The sequence below is a fragment of the Colius striatus genome, chromosome 5, assembly GCF_028858725.1.
Source record: "Colius striatus isolate bColStr4 chromosome 5, bColStr4.1.hap1, whole genome shotgun sequence".
NCBI lineage: Eukaryota > Metazoa > Chordata > Aves > Coliiformes > Coliidae > Colius > Colius striatus.
Genome location: NC_084763.1, coordinates 10525832 through 10553249, shown reverse-complemented (window position 1 = coordinate 10553249; position 27418 = coordinate 10525832). Strand labels below are relative to the sequence as shown.

At 42.0% G+C, this 27418-nt stretch overlaps 1 protein-coding gene across 1 annotated transcript in view; it reads left to right on the top strand.

Moving 5' to 3' along the window:
* Positions 1-26981, top strand: part of ITPRID1 (ITPR interacting domain containing 1) — a 50298-nt gene extending 23317 nt beyond the window's left edge. The window contains exons 5-11 of the mRNA XM_061996883.1: positions 113-702; positions 2831-2885; positions 18825-18910; positions 19572-21059; positions 24965-25092; positions 25915-26026; positions 26655-26981. Coding sequence (XP_061852867.1) covers positions 113-702; positions 2831-2885; positions 18825-18910; positions 19572-21059; positions 24965-25092; positions 25915-26026; positions 26655-26981 — 2786 coding nt within the window. The remainder of the gene's footprint in view (positions 1-112; positions 703-2830; positions 2886-18824; positions 18911-19571; positions 21060-24964; positions 25093-25914; positions 26027-26654) is intronic.
* Positions 26982-27418: the final 437 nt, after the last annotated feature.

Here is a 27418-nt window from a genome sequence, read left to right as displayed (position 1 = left end):
GAGGTGCTTAGTACATTTCTTGGTCATGACAAGATTGAGTAATCACTGTAACTGATTAGTTCAAATTATAATTCTCAATGACCATGTTGCCTTCCATTCTGCCAAACTTAAGAACGTTTTCGACAGCTGGAAGTACTTGACCACGTAACCAGTGCCCTCTCATCTTTGCTGGCCGATGTCAACGCTCAACAGATCAAAGCACTGAGCACCGGTGAGGATGAGACCTGTCTCCTGGAAGCTGCAAAGAGCAGCCCTGTGGTCACACGAGCAAAGCGGAGAATGAGTCAGCTTCTGAAAAGAGCATCTCGGCCAACAGTGCTGGTGAAACAGGGCTCGCTGGCACCTGGAAACGCCAGCCTGCCCAGCAGGAAAGAGCAACCCTGTTCTTGCACAGATACTGTTGAGAAGGGAACAGTCCAGGTGGGCTTTTCTGCATGTGTTACATTGGACTGTCTGACCCAGGAGCAAACTCTCAGAGACAAAGGCACCTCAGCATATCCCACCTCCCAGTGTCCACCAATCCCATCGCGTACTGCCTGGGTTTCATCACACCTAGCTACAGAACAGTGCCACCTTTCTCCTGCATGTGAGATGTCTGCCAAAGACAGACCAAGAAAGGAACTACTTCTGCCTACGTCCCACGCACTCAAAAAAGGGACCAGCCTAAACTGCAAGCTGCCAGACTCATTTGAAATGGAAGAGGTGAGCTGATTTTTTTTTTTGCTTATTGTACTAGCAATGTATCTGCACCCATATTTAGGATGGAAGCTAAAGTAAATTGTTTCGAGAAGCATCATACAACAGCATTCTGGGGAAAACTAGTATGATTTGCACTACTCATTGAGGTTTTGATTATTTGAAATTGTGTTAAGATACCATCAAGGAAGATGGCATTGAAGTTACCCAGACAGGATTCATTCCACTAGCATGATAGTGTAGGAGCCAATGTGTTTTCCGCAGCGCTAGGTTTGGTTCCTTGCAAACAGGAATACCAATACGTATGGTAAAGGATATTTTTTGCAGATTCTGTCATTAGCCAGAGTTGGGGTTTTTTCCCCTATCTTTTTTTTCTTTTTTCCCCCTGTAAGCTCATTTTCTGGTGTGCTTTTTCAGAAAGCTGCATTACAAAATTAACCTTAGTTTTACAGCAGTGTTTGAAATATCAATCTGTAAGCTGAACATCCTAGAACCAGAATAACTCAGAACAGCAGCTTGTTCTTATATCCAGTCTGTGAAGTTTATGATACTCAGCTCTCTGTGAGAACTCAATATGAAGAAGCAGAGATCAAGATGCTTGCCAGCTCCTCTCTTACATCTGTAGCCATTTTGTGAACACAAATTTTCTGGCTGTACTACTGCACAAAAAGGACTACAATAGGATGCTCTCCCATCATATGGACGCTACTGAGATGCCAACAGGAATACTCTTCCAGACATCCTTCAAGAATGAGGAAAAGGAAGGAGTCTTATATTAGCCTACTTATATTAGGCTCTACTGTAAGAATCAAAATAAAGAGGAGAAATGGGATGGTTGGCACCTCCCTGAAAATATATGAAGCATGACATGGAGGAAATGAGTGAAGCAGGGAGCAGTAAAAGTGGCTGGAAAAGATGGGGAGCTGAAAAGAGTTTTCTGGTTTTTAAAATATTGGATAATGTTGATTAAGGCAGCAGTATTCTTCTCAAAGAAATAATATTTTTCTTTTTAAGTCATTCCAAGGATATATTTTTCTGTGAGAGATTTGGTGCAGTTTTAGTGTCGGCAGAGCCAACCCAAGAATCAAAGCCTGGGCTTGATTATTAGCCTCAGTGGGGAAGAAAATGTCTTTCAGAGATCTCCAGCACAGCAAATTGATAGTCCCAAAGCAGCCCATATGTCTTTGTAAAGCACTTAGCATGCTGGACTTGCAGCTCTGTGACTAGAGGCTAACACAGAAGTGAGGACATTGACAAAGCAGTAAATGCAGATCATCAAAAACTCCCCAGTTTGACATCTGAGACAAAGTGGTGAATGCTGTATTCACAAACTAGACAGGGTATATCTTGTTTAACTTCTGAGTACTCTCTACCATATAACTAAATTAAGTCTGTAAGAGCCGTGTACTGGCTGAAACCATCAGGAATCTAAATTGTTAATCTGGCAATGGCCAGTAGCAGATGTGTGAGGAACTGAGTAACAAGCACATAGAGAGCAATTCTTGTCTTTTACTCTTCTAGCCTTTCACAATGAGGGGCTTAGAGATCTCCCGAGCTACAGATTCCATGGAGAACAGATCCAATATGCACGCTCCTGTGTTATTTGTATCTAATGGATCCCCTTTTCTGTTAAGTTTTTATTTTCTGAAGGCATTTATGCATCACCATGACATGCTATTCCCCTTGATACTATGACAAAGTCAAATGAGTCTTCATTCCTAGAGGATAAAAAAAATCTGACCTTACATACACTCTTTGGCAAGAATTTATCTCCATATGGTTACATTTCTTTGAGTTTCTTCTTTTTTTTTTTCTTTTCTAGAGACATTTCTCTGAGGCTGTTCAAATAAGATTGTTAGTGTATTCATGTGTTGGGAACCTTTATGTACTGGTTACTTTGAGCAAGCTTGGAAAGGTCCTGAGATTAGAGAATACTTTATGACAAGAAAAAATATTTTAAAGAGGAGACAACCAAAAAGGAACCATCTGAAATATTTTAAATTCTCATTTTTTAAATGTCCAGGATATTTTTTATTGTTGTTTTTACTCCTACCCTCCCCTTCATGATAAGCTGTACACTCATAATCGTTACCATCAATAAGAATTTTTCCTCTTCTCTTACTTTTTTTTTCAGATTCAGAGTTTTGAGGATGAAAGTCTGTGTGGAAATGCTCCTGACACCACTTCAGGTGAGTGTTAAGAAACAGACCATTTGGGCAGTTTTGTTTTTGAAACATTATTCTCATGTAGATGATTCAAAAGTTTATCCTAACAATATTTTTCTTCTCTGTACTTTCACCTCTGGCACTTGAATGTATTATTTCTACAAGTGCCAGTCTAGGTGATAAGACCTGATAAATCATAGGGCTGTAAAATATTCTTAGCTTGTCAGGGAGACAAAATGAGTGCACATGAAAAGGGCATCTCATATGCACAGCTTTGAGTATGAGGGGTCCCTGTCAGATGCTTTAAACAGACTACTTTTCCAAGCAACATCAAAGCTTTGCTGTTGTTCTTGTCAGACTCGGAGGACCTCTTATTCACCAGCTCTCAGATCCCTAGGAGAAAAGTCAACCAAGAGCCAGGAGATAGTGGCTCTGCTTCCACTCTGTACCTAGCTCACCCAGGACCACACAAACAGGATGTTCTGGTGGTAGCATGACCTCTACCCAATCATCTGGGTCTCCTATCACCACATGAGCTAACATAGCACTGAAACATGTGTTAAAAAATAAGTTATTTGAGGTGTCTATGAAAGGACTGAAAACAAAGACCAGATGTTACACTGTCATTTGGGGCAATCTAAGATTGGATCCTGAGAAAGGTTTGCTCTCAGGGAGGGTGGTGGTGGTATTGGGGAAATGTCTGTTCAGCCCCCAAAGCAGAGTGTGCTTGGTCTTGCTCTCTAGGGACTCTTGCTAACCAGAGCTCAAAGCAGCACTGGCAGGTTTGTATTTTTTGTAAATGAGACAGAAATTTAATGTGAAAGAAATAGTAACATGAATCAGATAGCAAGGAACAAAGGTGAAATTTGGTGAGCCCTCAGCTTTTGAGGACTATGTTAAATCAGTATTAGGGAGACAGCTCAATAAATTAAAGTTACTCAAGTTCATGCACAGGTATTAAAAAAAATTGAGATATCAGCAGATGCAGGTCATTCACAGGTGCCATTGGCTGGAATGACAGCTGGATTTGCAGGAATAAAATCATGAGCTTGTGAAGGTAGTGACTTAAGTACCACTGGCTCCGGGGGTTTCTTTAAAGTGTGTGGGTTTTTCTTGGGAATTGTTGAAGCTGAGTAGTGGCAATGGAGTATAGCATGGATTCCTCAGGTCTGGAGGGTATTTTTTTTCTTTTCTAAATAATCTGTGAGCAAACCTTTGCTATTTTGATAGGGGTTTTATTTGAATGGAGTGATAGATTGCATAGCTGTGGTGCTCAACTGCTCATGCCACATCTTCTGGCATGGTTGTATGTGTCCAGTCTGTCAACATGTGACTCCGGTGACTTTTGGGGCTTAATGTCAGGTCCTTGTTGCTATTCAGACTGTATGATTTGTTACCTGAGTTACATGAGGTTACTTTTGATATTTTTTTAATTTTTTATTGGATATCTTGATCTTCATAAACAAAGACCAATCCCCATGTCAGTAGTCTTGCTCGTGGCAGTATCTATGCAAAGAACAGCAACCTCCCAGGACTGGTACAGTGAAAAACACCACTCAGACAAACATTCAGTGATCAATTAAAAAAAAAAGGATGTGGACCTAATCCTGTGGGGGGAAAATTCAAAACATAATAAAATATCCACAAATGCTTTTCTCCTTTCTTTGTCCATCTCTTTAAAAAAAAGTCTGTGCTATTTAATAAGCATTAATTAAAGAATTTAGCATTAAAGGGTATTAGTTTAAGAATTTACCAGTTTGTATTAGATATATCAATCACAATGTAAGGGGAAAAAAGATCACTGTATGCCCTGAGTACTCTTTTAAGACGTAGGAATAAGCACATATTTAGTAGTAATTTCATGACAGAAAATGCAGAAAGTTAATTATTTGGTTTTAATTCTAGTAAGATTGTCATCTAGTTAAGCGATTAATCATAACCACACACATAAATTGCACTTATATAAGATTTATGCCTTTGCAGCACCATAATACTCTTTTAAAGAGTTTTGTTTAAAGGCTGGAATATATATCACAGAATCCTAAGGGTTGGAAGGGACCTCAAAAGATCGTCTAGTCCAACTCTCTGGCAGATTAGGACCACCTAAAGTAGGTCACACAGGAACTTTTGTGTTGTTTTAGTGTCACTGATACTTGGCCTAAATTTAAAGTGGAGATTTCCAGCTTTTTTTGGTTTTTTACAGGCATTTTTTTCATACTCTTTCTCTGTTTCCCACTGTTCTTACGTGGTGTACTCCTTCAAACCCATGGGAGATTTATTGTAACTTCAACTTGCTGTGCATCATGGAAACAAGCTAAAAATTGCCAGTTACGAACATAATCTTGTTAGTAGTGAATAATACCTAGCTCTTAAGAAGGTTTCTACCAAATTCAGCCAAACATAGTTGAGATCCATAAGCAAGGTCCCCCAAAGAAAGAGCAAATGGGAAATAGAGGCCATCAGGAGACTACTCAAGGAAAACCTCAGCTCCCAGCAGAGTGTGCCTGAATTCAGGTTCGCTCTCCAAATCCCATGGGGCATGGGCTGCCTGTTTTTCAAAGCACACAGTGGGCCTGATACCATAAGGGCCCACTCTCATTTGGTTGTAGGCTCTGCTGGAAAGGAGATGAGTGATGATGAAGATGTGAGAGCCTGACACAACCCTGCTGAAATGGGAGCAGGGAAAGGAGATGCCCACTATGAGAAGAAATAGAGATAGATAGGAACAGACTGCTTTGCCTAGATGGAGCATATTAGAGACGGGTGACTTATGGAAGTGCTTGTCCCAGTGGTATTGTCCCTTGGCTCTGTAGCCTGGCCTCAATTTTAGTCCAATTGCTTAATTTTCTACACTCCCTGTGAAAGCCAATTCCCTGGCTGCTGTGTGTCTTCTTTATATTTTTCCATAATGTAGATTCTAGCTGTTTAACTGCAGTAGGCTTTATGATAAGGCTTTTTTTTTTCCTCTCTCTCTTGGCAGAATGCTGAGACTTAATTTTAAAAGATGCTTAAACCCCCCAAACATCCCTGAATGACTTACAGGGAAAGCAGAGTGTTTTCTAGCTCTGTTTTAAAAAATATTGCAATCTTTTTTATTAGGCAATTTTATCATTGTTATAAATAAGTAATTGTACTGGGGAGAAGGGATAATCCTTATTTAATTAAATTCATCTATACTCCCAGGTTGGCAGCAACCAGACATATGTGAGACTAATACCCACAGCCTGCCTGTATGCATGTGCAATTAAAAATTCACTCTACAGTAGCACTGGCAGTTTAGTGTTGCTTTTGGCATTTACAAATTCTTTTATTTTGTGACTTTTTTTTTTACCATACACATATGCTGGAGCAGATGTTGCTTATTTGTTGTTTATTCAAATCTGTAGGCTCTGGCAGCTAACTCCATTGTTCTGTAATGAAGCTTTATTCACTGTCCTGTATTAGGACCCAGCAAATGCATGACAGGCAGAGTTAGCTCTCAGCAGGAACTACAGTTATTGTCCTTACTTATTGGCTGTTTATATTCTAAAGCTCACAGTTGAGAAAGCTGGCTGGGCAGGGTTAGGGACTGGGGATGCCGTGTGCAGAGGAAAATTACTCGACTCCACTCACTGTATCTTTGCCCTGATGAGGTGCAGGCTTGCATGTAAACTCATCTGTTGCAGGGATTTCATGTTCAGCATCTGAAAAATAGAGCTGTTCTTCCCCCCCCACCTCTTCTGCTTTGTTCTCCCCCCACTCCACTCCTGCTGCTCCTTCCTTTTTCAATTAGCCTTCGTAAAACACTGGGTTTAACTAAAGGATGTGTCAATGTTGCTCACCCCCGTTAACTCAGCATGTGCCTGAAAATTCATTAGCACCAACATCTATTAGGGAGGCATGGGAAGACAGGGTTATTTTGGTGCTCATGGTAGTCGTCCTCTCCCTCTTGCTCCTTATTTACTCCCCTCTCCCTCTGCAGGGTGGCCATGCACCCAAAAGGCGGGAGGAATTCCTGCATGCTGCTGACCCAAGCAGACACACCGCTCCTGGGCACTTGAGTGCCAACAGAAAGGCATTAGCCTGCTGGAAAAGCCCTTGGTAGCCCAAGAGGCAATCAATCAGCGAAGTAACCACCTCCATCTGGCTCACTGTGACATGGTAGCTCACTACCGAAGCGCCTGTGATTCATCTTGTCCCAACGAGTGGTGCCAGGGACTGCATACACCCAGTTTTTTCGGCAGCTGGGAATGTCCTAGCTTCCCTGCACGCTGAGCTAACACATTAGCTCCTCTGACTTATCAAGTAGCAATTCTTTCAATTATCACACCTTCACTCCTCCTACTCACCAACTCCTCTGATGGTTTGGCGCCGTGGGAATATTTGCTAAACGCAATTGGTATTTCTTATAATTGACTGAGTGCCAGGAACGTGAATCCTGTTTATTATCCATTATCTGTTGTAATGTCTGCCTGCAATTGAAGGAGCAGTGTCTTCAAAAGTGCAAGAAGAAAGGGCACATACATTTCCCACACTTCAAAGGGTGTAGGATTTTTTTGTGTCCCTTTCTCTAGTTTCAGTATTAAGAAGTGAACAGCTATTTCATGTTTCCTATTTGCTGTAGTGCCTACAGAACACTGGTTTTCTTCATATTTAAGACAGTGACTTTTAAGTACAGAGTAAAGGAAAGGGAAAGAGAAAACCAAAGGTAAGACTTGCTAAAGGTGCAATCAAAATGAGGACATGAACTTAAAAATGTCCTGCAACTACACTTCTGTTGATATTGCCTGACATTTATGTTAAACTTTGGCATTGGCTAATGATCACGTACATCCTCCAAATAAGAGCTTTGCCATCGTAAAACATGACGAATAGTAGATCCATAATAGGCAGATCCCTCTTTGCAACTGTTTTATCTTCTGCAGGTGATCTGGCACAAAGTAGATATCCCCCTTTTTTAGCTGCCTTGAGTTGCCTCCATTTTTTTATGATGCCACAGCCTATATTTTTCTCATCTTCTCCACATGAATCATGTAAAAGCCTCCTTATTCTTTCATATTCTATATATAAGGGATCTGTAAATAAGAATAAGAGGAATCTTTGTCATATTACTGCATTATGAAATGTAAAGAAGTCTGGAGGGAAAGTCCTGTAACTCCAGAAAGAGAAGAAGACCGAGAGAAACAAGCAAAGTGAAAAGCAAAGTTGTGAAATGATAAGTCTTCAGACTTTCCCACATATCTTCCCCATCTAGAAACAACCTGACTTGTTTGGTTCCCTCAGAGAATTCCTTCTAGAAAGATAATATATTTCTGTAGCTCTTGAGAATTCCCTGGCTGCTTCATTTTGCCACAGTCTTCCTTGATGTATCTCACACACATACATACGTCTAAGTTCAGCAATGGATATAAAGATGGTGGTCCAGGAGGTGGTGATGCCATGTTCTCCAGTACAGAAACAAGATGAGCAGCAAAGAAAGAAGTGTGGCAGACTTTTGAAATGGCTTCTGGGTCTGTGGTCATGACACCTGTCAATGATGTCAGGACATATCTGTCTACAGTCCTCAGGTCTAAGCACTCGTTCCAAGAGCTTTGGAGGGTTGTACAACTTTCACTGAGTCCATTCCTAAAATTCATTGCACGTTTATGACACTTCATTGCATGTATGTGTCACATTTTAGGTCCTACTGCAGCAAGCTGATTCATCCTAGTGGGAAAAGATATGCACACACTGCATACTTAAGGCAGATGGCCCAGTTAAAGTTATAAAACCTACTGTTGTTTCAATCTTAGGGGAAAAAATGCCATAAAATACCTTAGGTATCCAGGAAGACAAGAAAAGTCTTTGACAAGCAAATACTTAAGAGACATTAGTTTAGATTAACACAGACAGGAGTTTTCTTGTTTAAAAGGCTGAAACAAAATCTAGTGGTGATCAACTTGTGCTGAGATCTTGAAAGGTCTTTTTCTAATATGTCCTCCTCTACCTTGTCTTCACATGCACTCAACAGAGCACAGCAGGATCAGAGGCTTGCTTGCACAGTCAAGGACCTTCATGTTGCTATACTAACTGCTCCATTTGATAGGCTGACCCTTTGAATCTTGCTGCAAAATTCAAAATCCCAACACTACTCTCAGCTTGGGCTTCATGGCAGCTTTATGAGAACATACGTGGCTTTTCTGATGGCACCACATTGCTTTCACCACTGCTGCTATGAGAGTCTTGATTCACTTCACTTTTGGTGAGGCTGTGAGAAGAGGACCTTTGGTGCTATCCTGGGTGCATTTTTTAGTGTTCTGAATTACTCTGATTTCTTTATGGATGAGAAATATGATTCCTATTTCATAAATCTTCTGTATACTTGTCAGCTACTGGCTGATACTTAGCATTTCTCCTCAGGAGAGGCAAGCTTACTAAGCCTGGCACTCGTAGACCCCCTAACAGTCTAATAGCTATTACCATAGAAATAGACCTACGATCGCTGACTATTGATCTCTACAAAGTAACATCCAAAAGCCAGATACCTGTTCTGGCCTCCTGATTTCTTTAGGCACTGCTGACCAGGCAAAAGTTGCAGGACCTACCAAAAACAAAGGAGCTTTTCACTCATTTTTTTCCCCAAAGGTCTCTTACAGAGTAGCTGGAAGCCATCCTTCCTTTTGTGAGGTGCTCTCAGTTGCAGAAAGCCCTACGAGGCTCCCCACGATTGCTTATTTTTTATTCATTATCTCTGTGCAGCTGCTACTGGGAGAAGTTGTGATGTAACATGAGCTACAGTGTGGGCTGATGACATTCAGCTCTACCTCTCATTTTCATCAGAAGCAGACACAACCATCACCCGTCTCTCCCGACATTTGGCAGTGGGACGAATCTGAATTAATGACAGTTGGCTGAAGCTCAGTTGAAATAAGATGGAAGTGATACTGGCTCCCAAGGAAAAGTAGGAGGAGGGCCTGGCAAAGTTTGAAGCTGTTTCATCAGCTGAGGGAAGATAAAAGACCATTGTCAAAGTGACTGCAATTTCAGGTTTTGACTAGATTCATCACTACTCCTAACCTCCCAGACTGCAGAAGCATCATTTATCACAGACAACTGCCTACAGTGTTCTCTCTCTTTTCCTGTCAAGTTCAGCTCTTAGATTACTCATTTATACTTTTACCATTTCTAGGGCAGTATGCTCTTGTGTAGGACAGGCAGGAGACAGTGAGAAGCTCTGACTCACAGGGAAGGCAGCAGCCTTGCTCCTGAGAACAGTGGTGTGCAGGGGTGAATCTGCTGTTCTCAGTAACAATGTGGGACATTCACAGTGTTAACCTGTATAACCCAACCTGACATGACCTCTTTCCCCAGCTACTTTAAATAGCACTGTCACAGGCTGCCCAGGGAGGATGTGGAGTCTGCTCTGGTTTTCAAACCCTCATGGACCCATTCCTGTGCAATCCCCTGATTGAGGGGATCTTACTTTTAGCAAGGGATTGGACTGGATGCTCTCCAGAGGTCCCTCCCTCACCCTACCATTCTATAATTCTATTAAATACTTTCTCTAGTTCCAGACAACCTATTAAAGGAAGTGTCCAGTGTTGTGGACCAAATTGTGCTAGGGATATTCCTGAAAGGCAAATTACGGAGACTTCTGGATGGTGAACTCCTGTTCACCAGTGCCCACAGATGTCACTTCTGACTTCCACTAGAGATACACGGGGTGATTCCCCAGTGCAGGAAATAAATTACATCCTTTTCAGTGATGTACAATGTAGAGAACATGCTTCTTCCCCGATCTATATTCATCTGTGATTTGAGTAGGGAGAAGAGGAAATAAGCATTAAAAAAAAAAAAAGGGTAATTGTTTCATTTTTCATTAATGAGTACCTTATAGAATATTATCAAGCTAATTCAGTTCTTCTCTAAAGCTTCCTTCTACACACAAACTCAGGACAACCTGTAATGTGAAAGAGTGAGAGCCAACCAACCCACCCACCAGCCTCAGGCATTTCACAAAGGAGTATATTTATACCTGCTGTCACAGAGCTGACTGGAATGTGCAGCAGATGTACTGAAGCTACTTTTAAACCAGTAAATATGTGCACCAGCTTTAAAGTATGCTAGTATGTAGTGCAGGTACCGGTGGCTGCCTGGCTGCAGCATCCGGGAGCCGACAGGTCAGATGATCATTGGGTTCCTGTGTGACCTGATTTAGGTGGACCTGCTTGAGCAGGGGGGTTGGACTGGATGATCTTTAGAGATCCCTTCCAGCCCCTGCCATTCTGTGATTCTGTGACAGTAAAACCTCTCACCTTGTTTTTCAGAGAGGTTTCTCAGCCTGGTTAATGCTCCAGGCTGCTGTGCTCTGCTTGCCGGCTGTGCTGTGTCACCAGCACGATAGACATAACCGTACTATACACTCAATCTTCAGCCAAAAACTTGGCTGGAACTTGGTGCAAAACTGCTTTTTTTTTTTCCTCGGGTGTTCTGGAGACAGAATGCTCTGATGATACATGTAGGTTTGCTATTTCTGTCGTGTTCTGGGCAGGCGCAGTTTCTGTCTTTAACACTCTGTGACCTGGTTCCCTCAAGTGCTTATGGCTGATATCTGGAGAACATCTAGGCCAGTGTCTTCCCAGGGAGACGTGGGCATACAGGGCTCTGGTGAGAGCCAGGCCATGGGCCAAGAGTGAGGAGACTGCGTGGGAGGATGGTATGTGCACTTCCAGTGCCCCCAGAGCTATGCATATGTCCGGCTCCTGCTATTGGTGGCTGTGATAGCCAGACCCTAATGATAACCATGTAAAGAGCTGCAGGCTGAACACAGAGGTAAAGCAAAATACGTGTAGCTATCACACAACATATGTGTCCCATTACCTTTCATCCCTCTTGGCCCTGTCTCACTTCTTTGGGGTGCAGCACATGTGCACTCATGTCCCACCTGAGGTGGTTGCAGTCATGAGGACCACAGGGCTTTCCCCTCTTTTTCATCATGAGCCTGGGTTCACTCCAACAAAGAGAAAAGACTACCTTGAGTCCTCTATATGCCAGTGGTACCCAAAGCAATGACAGGGAGAACATTGCAGACTCAGTGAGAGCTGGGCAAACAGATTTGACAAGCAGAAGGAAACGTCTCATAGGAGTCAAGTTTTATTCACCTGGTAAGCTCTTCTGGGCTTAGACTGTTCTGCTGTTCCATTCATACAGCACCTACCAGCGCGATGGAGCTCAATTTGTGGCACAAATTGCTTTGTGTAGAGGTGTTTCTTTGATATGTATTTTTACCCAGTCACACTGTGTGACTGACATGAAATTCCCCTTTAGTCAAAAGGGAGCAGGGATAGGCATTTCATAGATCCACTTGATTTTGAATAAGAATAGGAGCTTTTGCCGCATCTGCTGCACTTCGAGGTGCATTATTTGCTTTCCAACAACATGGATATTCTAATAAGATGGTTTATCTAATTTCTGCTGTAATGTCATTGAAAAATAACATTTGCAGAAGGACATGGATAAAACCTCTAGTTAGTGCTGGCCCTTGGAAACACGGCTTGTGGTTTATGTGCGGCTGCCATCTGGTGATTGTTCTCCCGAAATACAGCACAAAACTGAGATCGGGCTGTGCAGTCAGTGCTGCAGTCGTGCTCCAGTGACAGCAGTTCTGGACCCATCTCACTCTCTTCCGAGCAAGTTGTAGAACTGTATATCTCATTTAGCCACAAAATAAATGTAAACTTGATGTTTTTCACCTCACTTTGCTTGTTCATGGCCATTTCTGCAATGTGGAAAGTGAATTGGTGTTACAGAAGTTGTACAAGATTACAAAAAAAGGATTAAGAACAGACTTTTTCTTTGAGATTTCAGGGGTGCTAAGTGAAGTGTTTACATTCATAACAATCAGTAACTGGTGCAATTGTTTATGGAGGAGATGCTGCTTAGATTGAGGAAGGACAGTATGCTGGGAATGAAGAAGGAACTTTTACACAAGGTCAAGTTTTCCCACATACACAAGAAGTGATATGAATGACATTTCTTTTCCCAAAATGCTGAAAGTTTTACAAAATAATTTCTTCTGGTGCATGAAGGCTGAGTGAGCTTCAGAAGACCACTACTCTGGATAACACTTTGAAAAATGTCTTCTGCAGAATACATCTTCTCAGTGGAGTTTCATTAGCTCTTAACAGCCATATCATGTGTGGTACTGAAAAATTAGTGGTTCCTATCCTCTGAGTAGCAGGATAAGGTGTTGGAGGGGGAAGCTGCAGTAGCTCTCTGTCATAGGACCAGACCTTGCAGCTGACATGTTCCTCTAGCACATAGCCAGCTTGTCCTGCAATATCATTTTGTGTGATGCCATAGGCAGGGCAGTATTTTTAAGGATAATATACGGATTTACCAGTTTGCAGAAAAGGAGAAGAAGTGAAACATCCAGCGAAACTTACACAAAATAAGCCCATTTTTATTTTGAAAGTACTGTTTGAAAAATGTGTTTTTCAAGGTCATGCAAGATGGATATTCTTTTTTTTTGTCTTGTGTTGGAGAACCAAATCCTTCATGTCTTTGACAAGCTGCTAGAGTCATAGTGCTGAGCAGCTTTGGGGGACAGACCACTTTTAGTATCTGATGCTTGTGTTTCAGAAGCAAAAAACAAAATATCCAAAATGTAATAAAATATCTATTTGATTCTGGTACTTCTGTGGATGTGGTGTGATATTCATTGACCCCAAGCTTACTGCATTTGACTACTACTGAATTTGACTACTATTGAATGGATGTGTTTCTTAAGGTTCTATTGGTGAAATATTTGTGTGTGCACTTAATTCTGGATGGGGGAATATTATGCATAGAGTTAAGCCTGAATCTAGTTTCACTGCTGAGTTTAGCCCCAGTGTTTAAGCTGTAATTACGTTCATGCCTTCAGAGTTTTGCGTGAGAGAGACTGCAAAACGCCTTTGTTTATAGAGTGAAGTGGAAGTGTTATTCTAAGTCCTTCAGGCTTCTTTTTTCTTTTACAAAATCTCTGACTAAATTGTGCCTTATAAGCATTATTTAGTCCTGTGTATGTAGCACACTTTTCTAGAAATACTATTCCCATCAATGACCAGCAACATTAAAACAGCTACAAAAATACCCCAGATTTGAGCAGTATTGCCAGGTTTCAGGGGGCCATTCTGCTTTTTCCTATGACAAGGTGAGCAGTCGAGGTTTTGATTTGTGAATTTAAAGTTCTAATTTGCACAAATGCTCTTGCAGCTTTTGTGCCTACGCTTCCCCACATACTCAAATGATGTAGAAAACAAATATTGAAGTACGTTCATCAATGTTAATGTGATTCAAAAGACATGCAAAAAAAGGTGCTATTATTTACAAGCAGTGTAGTAGCTCTCAGGACAACTTTTGCAGTTTGCATGTATTCTCCAGGCTGGAAACTAGGAAGAGGTTGTGTTGTTTGCAGCCAAATTCACAGAAAACCAGCTGTGAAGTGTTCAGAGGAACACAGAACTGTACTCCAGCACTTATTTTTTTTACTAATTAGGGAATATTCTTTCATTAATGGTGAACCTAGGAGTCTGATAGTTTCAGAAAGTTTCCTGCTGAAAATAGGAGTCACTGTACCTGCATGCAAATAAGGGGAGAGGAAAAAATCTCTTAATGAAATTGGATTGATCAAGTAAAGGGCTGGAAAGCTGAGACCTTTGAGATTTGGAAGGCGTATGCTTTCTTATAAGACACAAAATGGAGCAGGAACCGATTATTAAGTTCCTCTAACCTATTTTTATTTAAAATTCAGGCAGAACAGAAATGGGATGCAGGAGCTAAACCATCCCAGTTCAATTAGCACAGAAAGGCGAAGAGCCAAGGTTTTCCTCACCAAGATCTTCAGGGGCAATTCTCAGCTTTCCTCTTTCCAGCATAGACAGATGTATTCTCCGCACAGGGCCCAGAGTTGTAATTTTTAGTTCATAGTTGAATACTGGTCTGCGTCTCTACTTCTTCTCCAAACATACTTTATCTTTCCTTGATGTGATGCTCTGCATGTATTTGCAGAATCTCTACAGGTTTGGGTGTCTCCACACACTAGGAGAACTGAGTAGAGCTACATGAATAATGGATATTTTGGTTCCGTGGTGAGCCAAATGATCGGGGGAAAATGCAGTTTGGGTAGACCTGAAACAAAACCATGCTTTGCTTAATGTTCAGGTGATTTAACCCATCTTTGTACTATTCTTCAAATTAAAAAATTAGGTTGCTTTCAGTTAAAAAAAAAAAAAAGCAAGAAAAAGCTTCATCTTAGTTGAAAGAAAAAGGTGAGAGTATTTAAAAATGTCAAATAAACTATGTGAATTTTGCTGACCTTCCTTCCCATCTTTTTGGCCAACTTGTATCCCTCCTAATGACAATATTCCAGTTGCTAAAAGGTTTTAGTTCATTTGAACATCAGGAATTGTTGCTGTGAAGAAACGGTGTCCCTAAAAGTCACCTTGGATGCTGCTGAAAGGGTCTTATATGCTAGTCCATTATGGGACAAACTACTGCCAATATCCAGTCTGGACATTGTCGGGTATCTGACAGAGGAATTTGTCCTAGGAGATGTAGCAAAGACCTGCTTTGGACCTCTTCAAAGAGTCCTAGTAGAAGCTTGGACAATGGATATCCTCTCTGGATATTAGAGCTTGCCAAGAAAAACTGGACTGTTACCATTGGCAAGCTACTAACATTGCTGAAAATTCCACAAAGAGGGAAACTCTGCTTCTCCTCAGGACGGCATAAGGCATGGTCTCATTTGCAGTCCCGTTGAATTTCTATTTGGGACACCAAGAGGAAAAGAAGTGATAGATTGTCCCACTCCCCACCCAAACTAGAATTTCCCTGGTATGTAAATGCAGCCCTCCATTATGCAAATGTTACTTGGCTCTGGTATATAGACATTAAATCAAACTGTATTTACATAGGTTGACAGTGAGCTGCCTCAAATTGAAAAGGCTATCATGTTTAGTACACTTTTGGCACAACCCCAGACTGCAGTGTGACTTGTCTTCCCAACACATCCCTGCTCCACATTCCTCCTGGGAGCTTGGTATGTGTTGTTCAGGTTCAGGTCCTTGGGGGAGCACTTTGGCAACCTCTTCACAGATGTTTTTTTGCCTCATCTCGAATTGGAGGCCTATATTCATTTTCATTAAGTCTTTTTTTAAAATTCAGACTTCCACTAAAATCAAGGGAATTTTGACTGGCTTTGCATAAACTGTTAAAGAGTCAGAGGAACATCTCGTCTTCAAAAAAACCCTTATCTTCACCTGCCCACCTTCATCAGGGCCTGGCATACTGGGTAGATTCTTGCAAGTCAGTGTGGGATGTAATGATTAAATTAGGCATCTGAAAGTAGTTGGAAAAGAACTGCAGCTCAGACCTTCAGAGACATTGCTTTGCACGGACTATATGGGGAATTTAAGCTTTTGCTCTGGGAGTAGTAGTTCATTACAAATCTAACATGTAGGTAGGTACAAATTAGATGCCTAACTCAGATGAGGGTGAATACTTGGTGTATTGGTGGAAATCATGGTAACAAACACAGGTGAACTGTGCTTAATGTAGTTCTCCTCCTACTCTACCTTTCTTTTATAAGATTTTATTTTGCTAACATAAAATTTGTACAAACTGAATTTATGCTCAGAATGGTCATTAGGTCTTATATTACCATTTAAAAATATGTATTCAGATAGCTTTTCAGAGTGCTTTGTGCCTTGGTTTATCTACATACCTTGCATGTATCTATGAGAGCTATGGGAGCAGAGCACACAACACTCCTTCCAGAGCAAGTCTGGGGAGACACATGAAGATCTTTCTGTAGCCTAAGCCGTAGTGACACTAATTTGGCCTGCAAACATTTATTCCAATCTTTAATGTCTCACCTTGTGCCTAAAGATCAACTCCAAGTCCACTGTCACATGTTTTGGGTGGTTCTTTAGCGTATGAATGTAAACGTGGGTGGGAAGGCTTTGTTGTTGCAATACACAAACATAATTGACTGCTGTTGGAACAGATGCATCCCATTTATCTTAATAAATGGGTCAAACCTGGCTACAGCCACCTGGTTTTGAGCAGGTCAGAGGATGAATTCTAACTACACTTACTCTTCCAGTAAAAGTTACAGGGTTTTTTGCTGCCCATAATCTCTAGTAGCATGGCAGCTACTTTGGTATCCTACATGTCTCAGGAGGGAAACGGGCCCCTCAAAACACCAAGTAGGCAGATAACGTGGTCTTCTAGTTCTGCAAACTTTAAAGCCTGAAGGCCAGTTGTTATGATAGTAGGATACAATTAAGTATTTGAGACTGAAATAATTTTGAGTCTCCAATTGGTTGCAACTACAGCAGCTGAAGTAGTTCAGCTTTTCTAAATTTTTCCTAAGCCTTTCTTTCTTCATTTTTTTTTAAGTATACAAAACTATAGGCCAGACTGACACACTGGAAGCAACAGCTGGCAAAGATGCAAAGGGTAATTGAAACAGCTTTAAAAAAAGTTTAGAGAATCTGTAGAGCAATCTCCCTGGGGGAGAAGCTGAACCATGATGTTGTTTGTGGGAAACTGCAAGGATGAGTTTTGAGACCACCCACAAAACAGGCAATTTTCAGCAACATCGCTTCAGATTTTGTAATGTGTGAGATGGGAACCACATATTTCTCATCTGAAATAGGAAAGTGACTGGTGGACTGCCGTGCTGCTGATGGTATCAGGACTGGCAATGCAAGTAATTCATTTGAAAACCATAAAATGATATCTGGTTTTGATTTTACAGTTGCTGCCTACAAATAGATTGTGTGATTTTCATTAATTGGTGCCCAAGATACATTTGATAAAGCCCATAGCCTGTTAATGTGTGAAAACATAATTTGTGGGCTTTTTTTTTTCTTTTGCATTTTCCAGTTCACATCAGTGAGAATTAATAACTCGGGTCTCAGAACTGCTAGATGAATTGCCATATTTTCATGGATATAACTGGAAGATAAATAGCCCTAGGATTCAGTAGTGGTTATGTATGCAAGGAGCAAGAGAAGAAGTGTTTTGAAATTGCCTGAGACTCCATTCCCTCCCTTCCCCAGCAGAGCACCTCAGCCTGTTCTCTCAACTTTACCTCTATTTTTGTGCCAGCTGGTTGAGAATTAGGGCATTATCTGAGGATGGAGGTTACCTGAAAGTGCAAATTATCCAAAAGTTGAGAGGAATTGGGACTTACAGGATAACTGAAGGTTTACTTTTCAGCATTTATACTTTTAAAGAAGATTAGCTTTTATTTGCGAAATCAGCTAATTAATGGTGTATACTTTATTTAGTCACAAAAGTTGAGGTAAGAATTATCTAGCTAGATGATGTGGCTACTAGATTAGAAACCTCCTTTAGAGTAAAACTATAATATCTTCTTGCTTTTATGTTTTGCCATGCAAACCTACATCACCTCTGTTTATTACTGTGATTTCCTGTCCTCAGACAAAAAAAAATCCAACAAAGATGATACACAGGGCCTCAAAGCAGAGACAGATTGGTCTAGGGAGTGGCTAGGGCAGCCCTCTTTCCCTGCAGGAGTCACATTGTTGAAGCCATCAAAACTGTGTAGGTATGAAGGAGACTTGGTCCAAGTCAGTTCTAGCAATCAGAAGTCAACATTTTTTAGCAGAGGAAAGCAAGACGTTGGCTGCTTTGTCGGTTGGTTCCACTGTGTATGTTGTGTGAATATATATAAATCTGAACTCTGCAGTTGAGGATTAAACCAGTGAGTAAGTCAATGCTTTGTAACACTAGCAGTAGCTATCTTGACCATATTTTGTTTTTGTTGGGTTTTTTTTTGCTGGTTGTAGCAATATTGCAGATTTCTGGCCAAGATTAAGAATATTTCTAGAAATGCACATTTAAAGTGCCTCTGAATAGCTCTAGATTCATTTTGGCCTAGTACTGCTTTCTATCTTTCTTTCTATTTTTTTCTTATCCTTTTGTTTTCACCAGCAGAGGCGATGGTGACAAGAACAAGCAGCTGCCAGTCAGACAGCAGTGGATTCATGGAGGAACTGCCAGAAGCTGGAATTTTGCAAGTAAGAAATGACCAATAGTAAACAGTAGGTCTGTGAAAACTCTGTAACCCTGGCACAAGTGACATACTACAGGAATCTTTGATTCTTTGTCTCATTAGATATATAAGATATCATAGAATCGTACAGTCATAGAATGGTAGGGGTTGGAAGGGATCTTTGGAGATCATCTGGTTCAACCCCCCTGCAGAAGCAGGTCCACCTAGATCAGGTTGCATAGGAATGTGTCCAGGTGGGTCTTGACCTCCAAGGAAAGAGCCTCCACACCCTCCCTGGGCAGCCTGTGCCAGGGCTCCCTCATCTCAACAGTGAAGTGCTTTTTTCTTATGTTTAAATAGAACTTTTTATGTTCCAGCTTCATCCCGTTACCCCTTGTCCTGTTGCTAGATATCATAGAAAAAAAAGATGCCCCAACCTCCTGACACCCACCATTTGGATATTTGTAAATATTAATGAGACCCCCTCAGTCTCCTCTTCTCCAGATTAAACCAGGTTCCAGGTCCTGCAGTCTTTCCTCATAAAGAAGATGCTCCAGCCCCCTGATCATCTTGGTGGCCCTGCGCTGGACTCTCTCCAGAAGTCCTGGGAGTACCCAGGGCAAAATAATGGTTGGCAGAACAAACCCAGAGTTCCAATTTCTCTCTTTTTTTTTTCTCCCCTTCAGAATGCTTCTTTGTTAGGAGAGATTAATTTTATTTCCGATATCCAGAATCAAGAAACAGCCCTGTCACATGGGACAGGTTTTCCTATGTTAAACTGGGATTTTCAACAGAAGTCAGATGATTGTATTGCAAAGTTCTTCATCACAGCTTGTGAGACCGTGTTGGCAATGCCTAGATCAATGAAAACATGCAGTGACCAGGGAGAAAACACTAATCCACTGCTGACTGCAGGAAATGGCAAATATCAAGCATGTAATGCTGAGCCACAGAATTTTGTCCAAGAAATGTTATGTGACATGGATAAGAAAGAGGACAAAACTGAAAGAAAGCGGCTGGAAAAAGAGAAGTACATAAAGGAGCATAGACCTTGTTTTCGGGGTGATACTCAGGATGAAGGGGACCCTAGCTCCTCCAAATTTGATTGTCACTTATGTTTTAGTAGAGGAGACAGAAAGACAAATGTAACCTTCACTGAACTGAGTGATATAAACCCTGCAGTCATCTGTGAAAGCAAAATCAGAGGTGAAGATGAAGGTGAGAGTTGCTGGATTGAAAAAGACATTGGAGTTGCCTGTCATGAAAGTGGCCATGGAGCTGGCACAGGATATCTTAAAGGACAGTGGTGGGGTGTGGAAGTAGTCAGCAAAGACAGTACTCCATTTGCAGTGAACAAGGCTACAAAAAGGCAGAAGTTCTGCAAAATGCACAGTGATTCAAAATATACAAGATGCTCTCCCAAAAAGGGGCTCCCAGAAACTCTGCAGTGGAGCTCAGCACCACAAAGTGGGATCAGTGCAGCTTCAAGCTGTTCTATGCAAGTACCTCAGAAGCATCTCTCCTGCCTAGCTGAAGGGCCTGGATTAAGTTCATCTAAAGAGCAAGAGACTGGTAGCATAGAGGAGATGTTAGGTGCAGACAAATCAGAACAGGAAGATACTGTCCAAAACAGTGAAATGGCTTCTGCTCCTTTAAAATCTGTTACTGTTCAGATGTCTTCAGGACTGGAGTTTCTTTCAATACCAAAGGGTGAGAGGCAAAATGCTTGTCTCAGTTATAGCCTTGCTAGGGAAGATCCTGTGGACTTCTCTGACATGTTAGCACACTGTTCTGAGGGTGGTCCTCTCATACAGTCAGACCCAGGGGCTTTGACGGACAGTGTGCAGCAGACTACTAAAGCTTCCAGCCAAACTAACGACTGGACACCCAGGCAACTGCCATTGCTTTGTCTACCCCATACTCACTTGACAAAATCAGCCTCTCTTGACAGCGTGCTTTGTGGCAAACACAGATCATGCTACTGGAGTGAAGCCTCTGGCACTGGGTGTGTGCAGGGTGGTTGCTGCTGTCACTGCTACTGCCCATGGACCTTCCCCACAGCTGCCTCTCCCCAGTGCTCTGTGGGCTGCTGTTCAAGCTGTGCCACCAGTGAGCTAGAGCTCTTCAAAACCCTGGTGCTCCTCCAGGACACTGCCAAGTGGAACTCTGCACCGGTGAGTAGATTTCTTCATATTACAGAATCACAGAATGCCTGGGGTTGGAAGGGAGATCATCTAGTCCAACCCCCCTGATAAAGCAGGTTCCCTCCATCAGGTCACACAGGAACACATCCAGGCAGGTTTGGGAAACTCCAGAGAAGGAGACTCCACACTGTCCCTGGGCAGCCTGTGCCAGGGCTCCCTCACCCTCAGCAAAGACGTTTTTCCTCTTTTTCCAGTGGAACTTCCTGTGTTCCTTCCAGCTTGTGCCCATTACCCCTTGTTACTGGGCACCACAGCAAACAGACTGGCCCCATCCCCTTGACATCCACCCTTCAAGTATTGATAAGGTCTCTACTCATTCTCCTCCAGGCTAAACAGCCCCAGGTCCCACAGCCTTTTCTCATAGGAGAGATGTTCCAGTCCCCTCAGCATCTTGATATTCCTCCACTGGACTCTCTCCAGAAGTTTTCTATTACTCTTGAGCTTGGGAGCCCAGAACTGGACACAGGACTGTAGATGAGGACTTACCAGGAAAGAGTAGAGGAGGAGAATCTCCTTTGACCTGCTGGTGATGCTTTTCTTAATGCAGCCCAGAATTCCATTGGCCTTCTTGGCCCCAAGGGCACACTGCTTATGAGCTAAATGTACAATCTGCCTTTTCCTTTCCTTTTCTGCCATTCTTGCTTCTTTTGTGAAACATGTCCTGGGAATGTAACTGACAAAATGGATGAGGAAAAAGAGACTTCCTTGTGAGCAAAAATGGCAAATGGATCTGCTACCTCTGGTTTGGTTGGACAGCTTCTTTTAGCAACTTATGTACATCAGCTACAGTAACTGAGTAACTTAGTGGAGTATAGAATAGCCAAGGGTACACGATTTAAGTGTAATGTTCTTAGGTTGTGTTACTCAGGGTTTATTAAAGACTAGCTATGAACACTCAGATAAGCCAAGCTGCACTACATGAAAGCGAATTGTGAGTTTTCAGAGCCTCAAGCCATCTTACAGTTGTAGAATAAGGAGCTTGCATTGAACCTAAGGCCCCACTAAGATTAATATTTGTGATAAAAAATGCTGACAGTAAAAAGTCCAAAGTTTTTATGTGTTTGTTCAGAGTTACTGAAAGTTCCTAAAAGCTGTGAAATGTTCAGTAAGGAAGGGAGTCAGGAGCAGCTTTTGCATTCTGAGAGAAATGTGGAAGGAGCAGCATACTTCTTGCGGCATTTCCATTTTTCCTCTTCTGTTTGCTCTTCGTAAGGAAATGAAACCTGAGCTGTTGTACAAATTGGGGAAGAAAATTATTAGATCAAAGTTCCAGAAAGTGAAACTGGTGGGTTTTATCTTTCTGCAAAGCCTTCTGTCAGCTACCGTGTGGTTGCCACGAGATGGCAGTGAGTCAGTGCCTTATGCTGCACTGGGAAGCCTTTGCTCACTCAGTCACTACGATTTTATCCCTCTTCTAACACGAGCTAATGGTGATTTGTCTTTTCTGGTCTGTGGACAGGGTATGTGGGAGGAAAAATCTTTGGACCATACTATTATTCAAGTTCTTAGGGATATGGATCCACATCCAAGTCACTGTACAAGGAGTGAGTGAATTTACAGACTATTAGTCACTCTGCAGAGACTACACTCATGCCTACTTTGTGCTTTGCGTTACAGGTGAGGTAGTTTCTACATCTTTTATTGAGAGAATCTTGCTCAGGTTATGTCCCATTTAGCAAGGGCATGCATAAGGAATGTAACAACCACAGAGCAACTATCAGACAATACATTTACCCTGTTTGCCTGCACCTTACCTTAAATAAGGTCTTGCATGAGTGTGGTCCTGGAACAGTTTGTTCCCCCTCCATCCTTGCTGAGCATGAGCTATGAATTAAACTATGTGAACTTGTGCTTTGTGATATGTTCAAAGAGCCAGTGCCAGGGGAGCTGCCTGTACCTCTACTATGAGGGCTGGCATGACTTTCACAAAACCTACCCACATTGTGCCTGTTGGATCTTTTGTGTGGTGCTTCCCAGATTTCTCTTAGCCTTGAGGAACCACCTAGAAATTTGTCTGTGGCCCATTGACTTATTCTTGAAGGACGGGAGCTCTTCAAGCTCATTTGAGCACACTTTTTTGATGTCTGCTAAATCCTCACTCTGCTCAGATCTGACAGTGGGTAGAATAAATCATGACTACTATGTGGGCACTGCTCAGTTGTATTCCACACAGTCTAGGAAAAATAAAACTGTCTGAGGTTCAAAATCAAAGTTTGGGTTAGGGGCCAAATGGGCAACCAGTCAACATTCAACCTGAAGTTGCTTGTAACACGTCTGACTGCCTCAGTGGAGTGTGATCGCCGCCCTGACCCATAGCATTAAGACTATCAGTTGTGCTGCACTGGAGCAGATACTCAGGAGAGCTCACCTCCACTGCAGTCACAGGACTGGTCCTATCAAATTAGTATTAGCCTCTGATTAGCCCTTTCTGATGTAATCCCATGGCTGTTGGGGCTAAATTTCTTAATTTATTGCTAAGGAACGGTTTATCTCTGAGTCCTGCACATCAGGAATGTGCCTGGCATAGCACCTGCATGAAATAGAGATTGAGAATTCAGTTTCTCAAAAGCACAGGGAGCATCTTTTGCCCTCTAGCAGAAGCATATCCCCTAGCAGGGAGAGCCTCCTCCTGTTCCAGGGAGTGAGAGACACATTGAAGCACACAAACACAAAGAAATCATCAAAGGACAAGATTGGAGGATTCTAAACAGACTGGGCATTTTTACGTTGCACAAATGCGTCTCTCGTTCTCTGTCAGTTAGAGTGGGCAGCAGTGGAGTGCAGGTTTCTGCACTGTCTTCCCATGGCCTACAAGAGACAAAATTTGCTGAGATGGGAACATACCAAACACCTTCTTGTAGTCTTAGAGTAGTTTCAGCATAATAGAGGGTCATGTTTTCAGAAGGCAGATGGTATTGTCTCCAGAGCAATTTAGATGATGCTGTCTTCATTACTGTCCTGGATAAGGCGTGAAATGTCAAAGAGAATGCTTTAATGTGGCTAGAAACTCCAGTGGGTTACAGGGTTTATTTTGATGTCACTAGAGGGCTGCCATTGTATTAGTCGTGTGCTACAAAGTAGTAAATTGCAAATCTGCCTGTACTTTTCATGTGCCATTCCTGCTCATTCACCTCCCCTGCCTTGATATATTCCTGCTGTAGATGGCTATATCAGCATAGATGATCTCTCAAACTACATACTTTCTCTCAACAAAGAGTAGTTGCATAGATCATCTGACCTATTACAGATGTCTACTTTAGGATCAGAACAATTGCTCTGTTCAGTACTTGCATGTACATTTGTCATGGTAAATCCCTGTACCTGGTCAGATAAATCCAATTCTAGGTTTCTAATGGGTAATAGATGAAAAACTATCAGTGTGAGGCTTAGCAGAGGCCATCACGAAAGATGCTTTTCCTTCTCATAGTTCTTCCCCCTCTCTCCTTCTTTCTCTTTTCAAAAACAGTTTCTAACTTCCAGTGGACAGTAATTTAAGCTATCATTAATCCATAGCAACTCATCCTGCTCAAATGTAATACTTGATAACAGTGTGATAATATCAGAATTTGGCACAATGTGTCAGATCTTTAATCAAAGTCCCTCTCCCCTTCAGTGACAAAAAATGAAATTCTCATTGGCTCAAGTACTGCCAGGACTTAATCTTACACGCTTTAGGAGAAAAGGTGGTGATTGGGATGTGAGTGATGCACCCAGGGCAAACTCACTTGAAGTGCCATCTGGACAGTCAGAGCAGCTGCTTGCAGAGTCCTTGTTGTGCAGGTCAGAGGAGGACTCATACTGTTCGGGCTGTCAGCATCAAATGCACTTGACATGGAAATGTTCAAAGTGGGGTGTCTTCTTGCTTTTCTATGTAGTGCACCCTCCATGAGATAGAAGCAATGAAGCATTCCTGCCAGCACTTCCAGGAGAAGCTGGATGAGATTGAACAGCACCTGATTGAACAGCAGGCACTGTTTTCCAGTGCTATGACAGATGAAGGAAGGTAATGGCAGCCCAATACACTTATCTAAACCCAAAATTAGCATCAGCAAGAGTCCGTGGGCACATGCAACATGTCTGGTCACTTGTGTTACCATAGCACTGTGGTCACAGTCAGTGATATACATCTGTGGGCATCCACAAGTAGAGGTATGATGTGATTTTTGTCAGAGGAAAGTCCACATTCTCTCCACACCGTTCAAGGCTCTTAAACATGAGCATTTTGAAGGGGAAGACTGCACCATAGATGTAGGCTACATTTTTAGCATAGAAATAGTATGTTTTAATAGCAATAGGAACGCAGGAACGGATCTCAGTCAGCTGGAGCTCAGTGTCCCAGGTCAGTGCTGGGATCAGAGAAGGAGATGGGAATGATTTCTGACAAATCATTCCCTTTAAGTTGTGCACTGAGCACTCACAACCGATGCAGGCAAACTCAAAATAGCTCTTCATGGGCTCAGCCCAAGTCCACAGTGATTACCAAGCAGCCTCAGGTTCGCAAAAAGTTATTAGGGACTTCCAACCCTGAACTGCTTGAAAGTAGGGCATTTATGCAGTCTTTGTGCTGGTTATAAATCAGAAGTGATAAACCTGTCTGGACTCAAGCTGGCTCTGCAACTACAATGTGTTTAATCTTGCAACTAGGATAATCAAAGAAATGAGAGTCAAGCAGAAAAGGGCTGTTATTTATTATTTTGTAAGGTACCCTGCTATCATGGGTGAAAACAAGACTGCACCAAAGGGAGAAACAGGTCTTATACCTGGACTGAGGAAGAGGAGAGTGTTCACTGTTCACTCGAGTGTGCTTTTGCTACTGTCCCTACAGGGAAGAAGGCAGATACCTTCAATTCTTACGGCAAGCTGTTCGTCAGGAGGTTGCAGAGCTGGAATTTCAGCTGAATGACAGAGCTTTCCAGGTCAGGGAGAGCATCCTTATGGTATGTTGTGCAAGACACTGCTCTGGGGAGAGTTTAAAGTCTGTCCCAGTATCCAGCATTCAAAGTGCTATCTCTGAGGTATGTCTGAACAATCCTTTCAGTGCCAAGAGGAGGATTTCCAATAACAGAGTTCACATCTTTGACTCTCTTACTCCTTTGCTACACTGTTTGAGCTCAACTGCCTAGGAAAAGTGACAATATTTATAAAAGTGTATCCTACTCTGCTCCTGTTTCCAAAATAAGGTGACAGGCAGTTAGCTTACATAATTATTGGGAAATGGTCACTGCTCTGGTTATTTTCTGGACCAGCTCTCTGGTAAAGTAAAGAAATGATGGTCAAGAGACTTGACTTTTCCTGACAAGCTTGAGTTAGAGGGTCAAGATTGCAATGGCCACAGATTGAAGTCCGTTTGCAGATTTCCCATTAGGTAATTACATCTGTTGGAATAAAATGTCCTTCAAGCTTTTCTCTTTTTTATGGCAACATCTCATTTGCCAGATATTTCATGTCTTCTTTGGACCAAACAGAAGAAGCAGGCATGCTTCATATACTCTTGTGTATCCTGCTTGATTCCTTTTATTATATTTTTATTACTGCAATATGCTTTTCCTTCTATTTTCTCTGCAGCAGCTGGACCAATTACTGGCAGAACAATCCCATCTGTTTTCTGAGCTCGGACTTTCTGATTGGAAGGGAGAAAGAAAAACCTTGAATAAACAAGCGTTTCCAGATGCTGCTGACACTGAGCATCCTCAAAGTGGGTGCTCAAAAGTGGTGCTCCAAAGAGCTCCTAGCAAACACATGACAGCCACAAGCTTGCACTCTGCTTTGCAGCTGGGGACATCCCCAATATTTCCTACTGGGACAGCACCTGAGCCAAATTCAGTAGATTCTGTCCCATGGGTACCCTCCATCAGTAAAAGGAAATTAAAGGACCTCCTCAAGCAAAAATGAACTTTAAAGCATTTCTACACAATGTAAGGAGATGTTTCAGTCTCACCCTCAAAGTTTTAAGTGGGAGGGACGGCTAACCTGCAATGAGGTTTTACTGTTCTCATTGCCACAGCCTAGGATAGGACCCTTTCCTGCCAGGACGTGCACTCATCTAAACATAGAGAGCCTGTGTTTCAGGGCACTTTCAGTTAGAACTGAGACTGGGCCTGCTTTGATATTTGTCAATAAGCAATGGTAATGATCTAGATGCTCCAGGGAGAAGAACATATAAATATGTGGCTGGTATTTGGCTTGCTTGAACTTTGAATGCAACTGTTTGACTAATTACAATATTCAATCCTCTCTCACAGTGTGAAATTAGTAATTTATGGCTTCCATTTGCAGAGACAATTATCCAGTTTTGCAAGGGCAGTAAAGGCAGTGAACTGGAAGGTTTG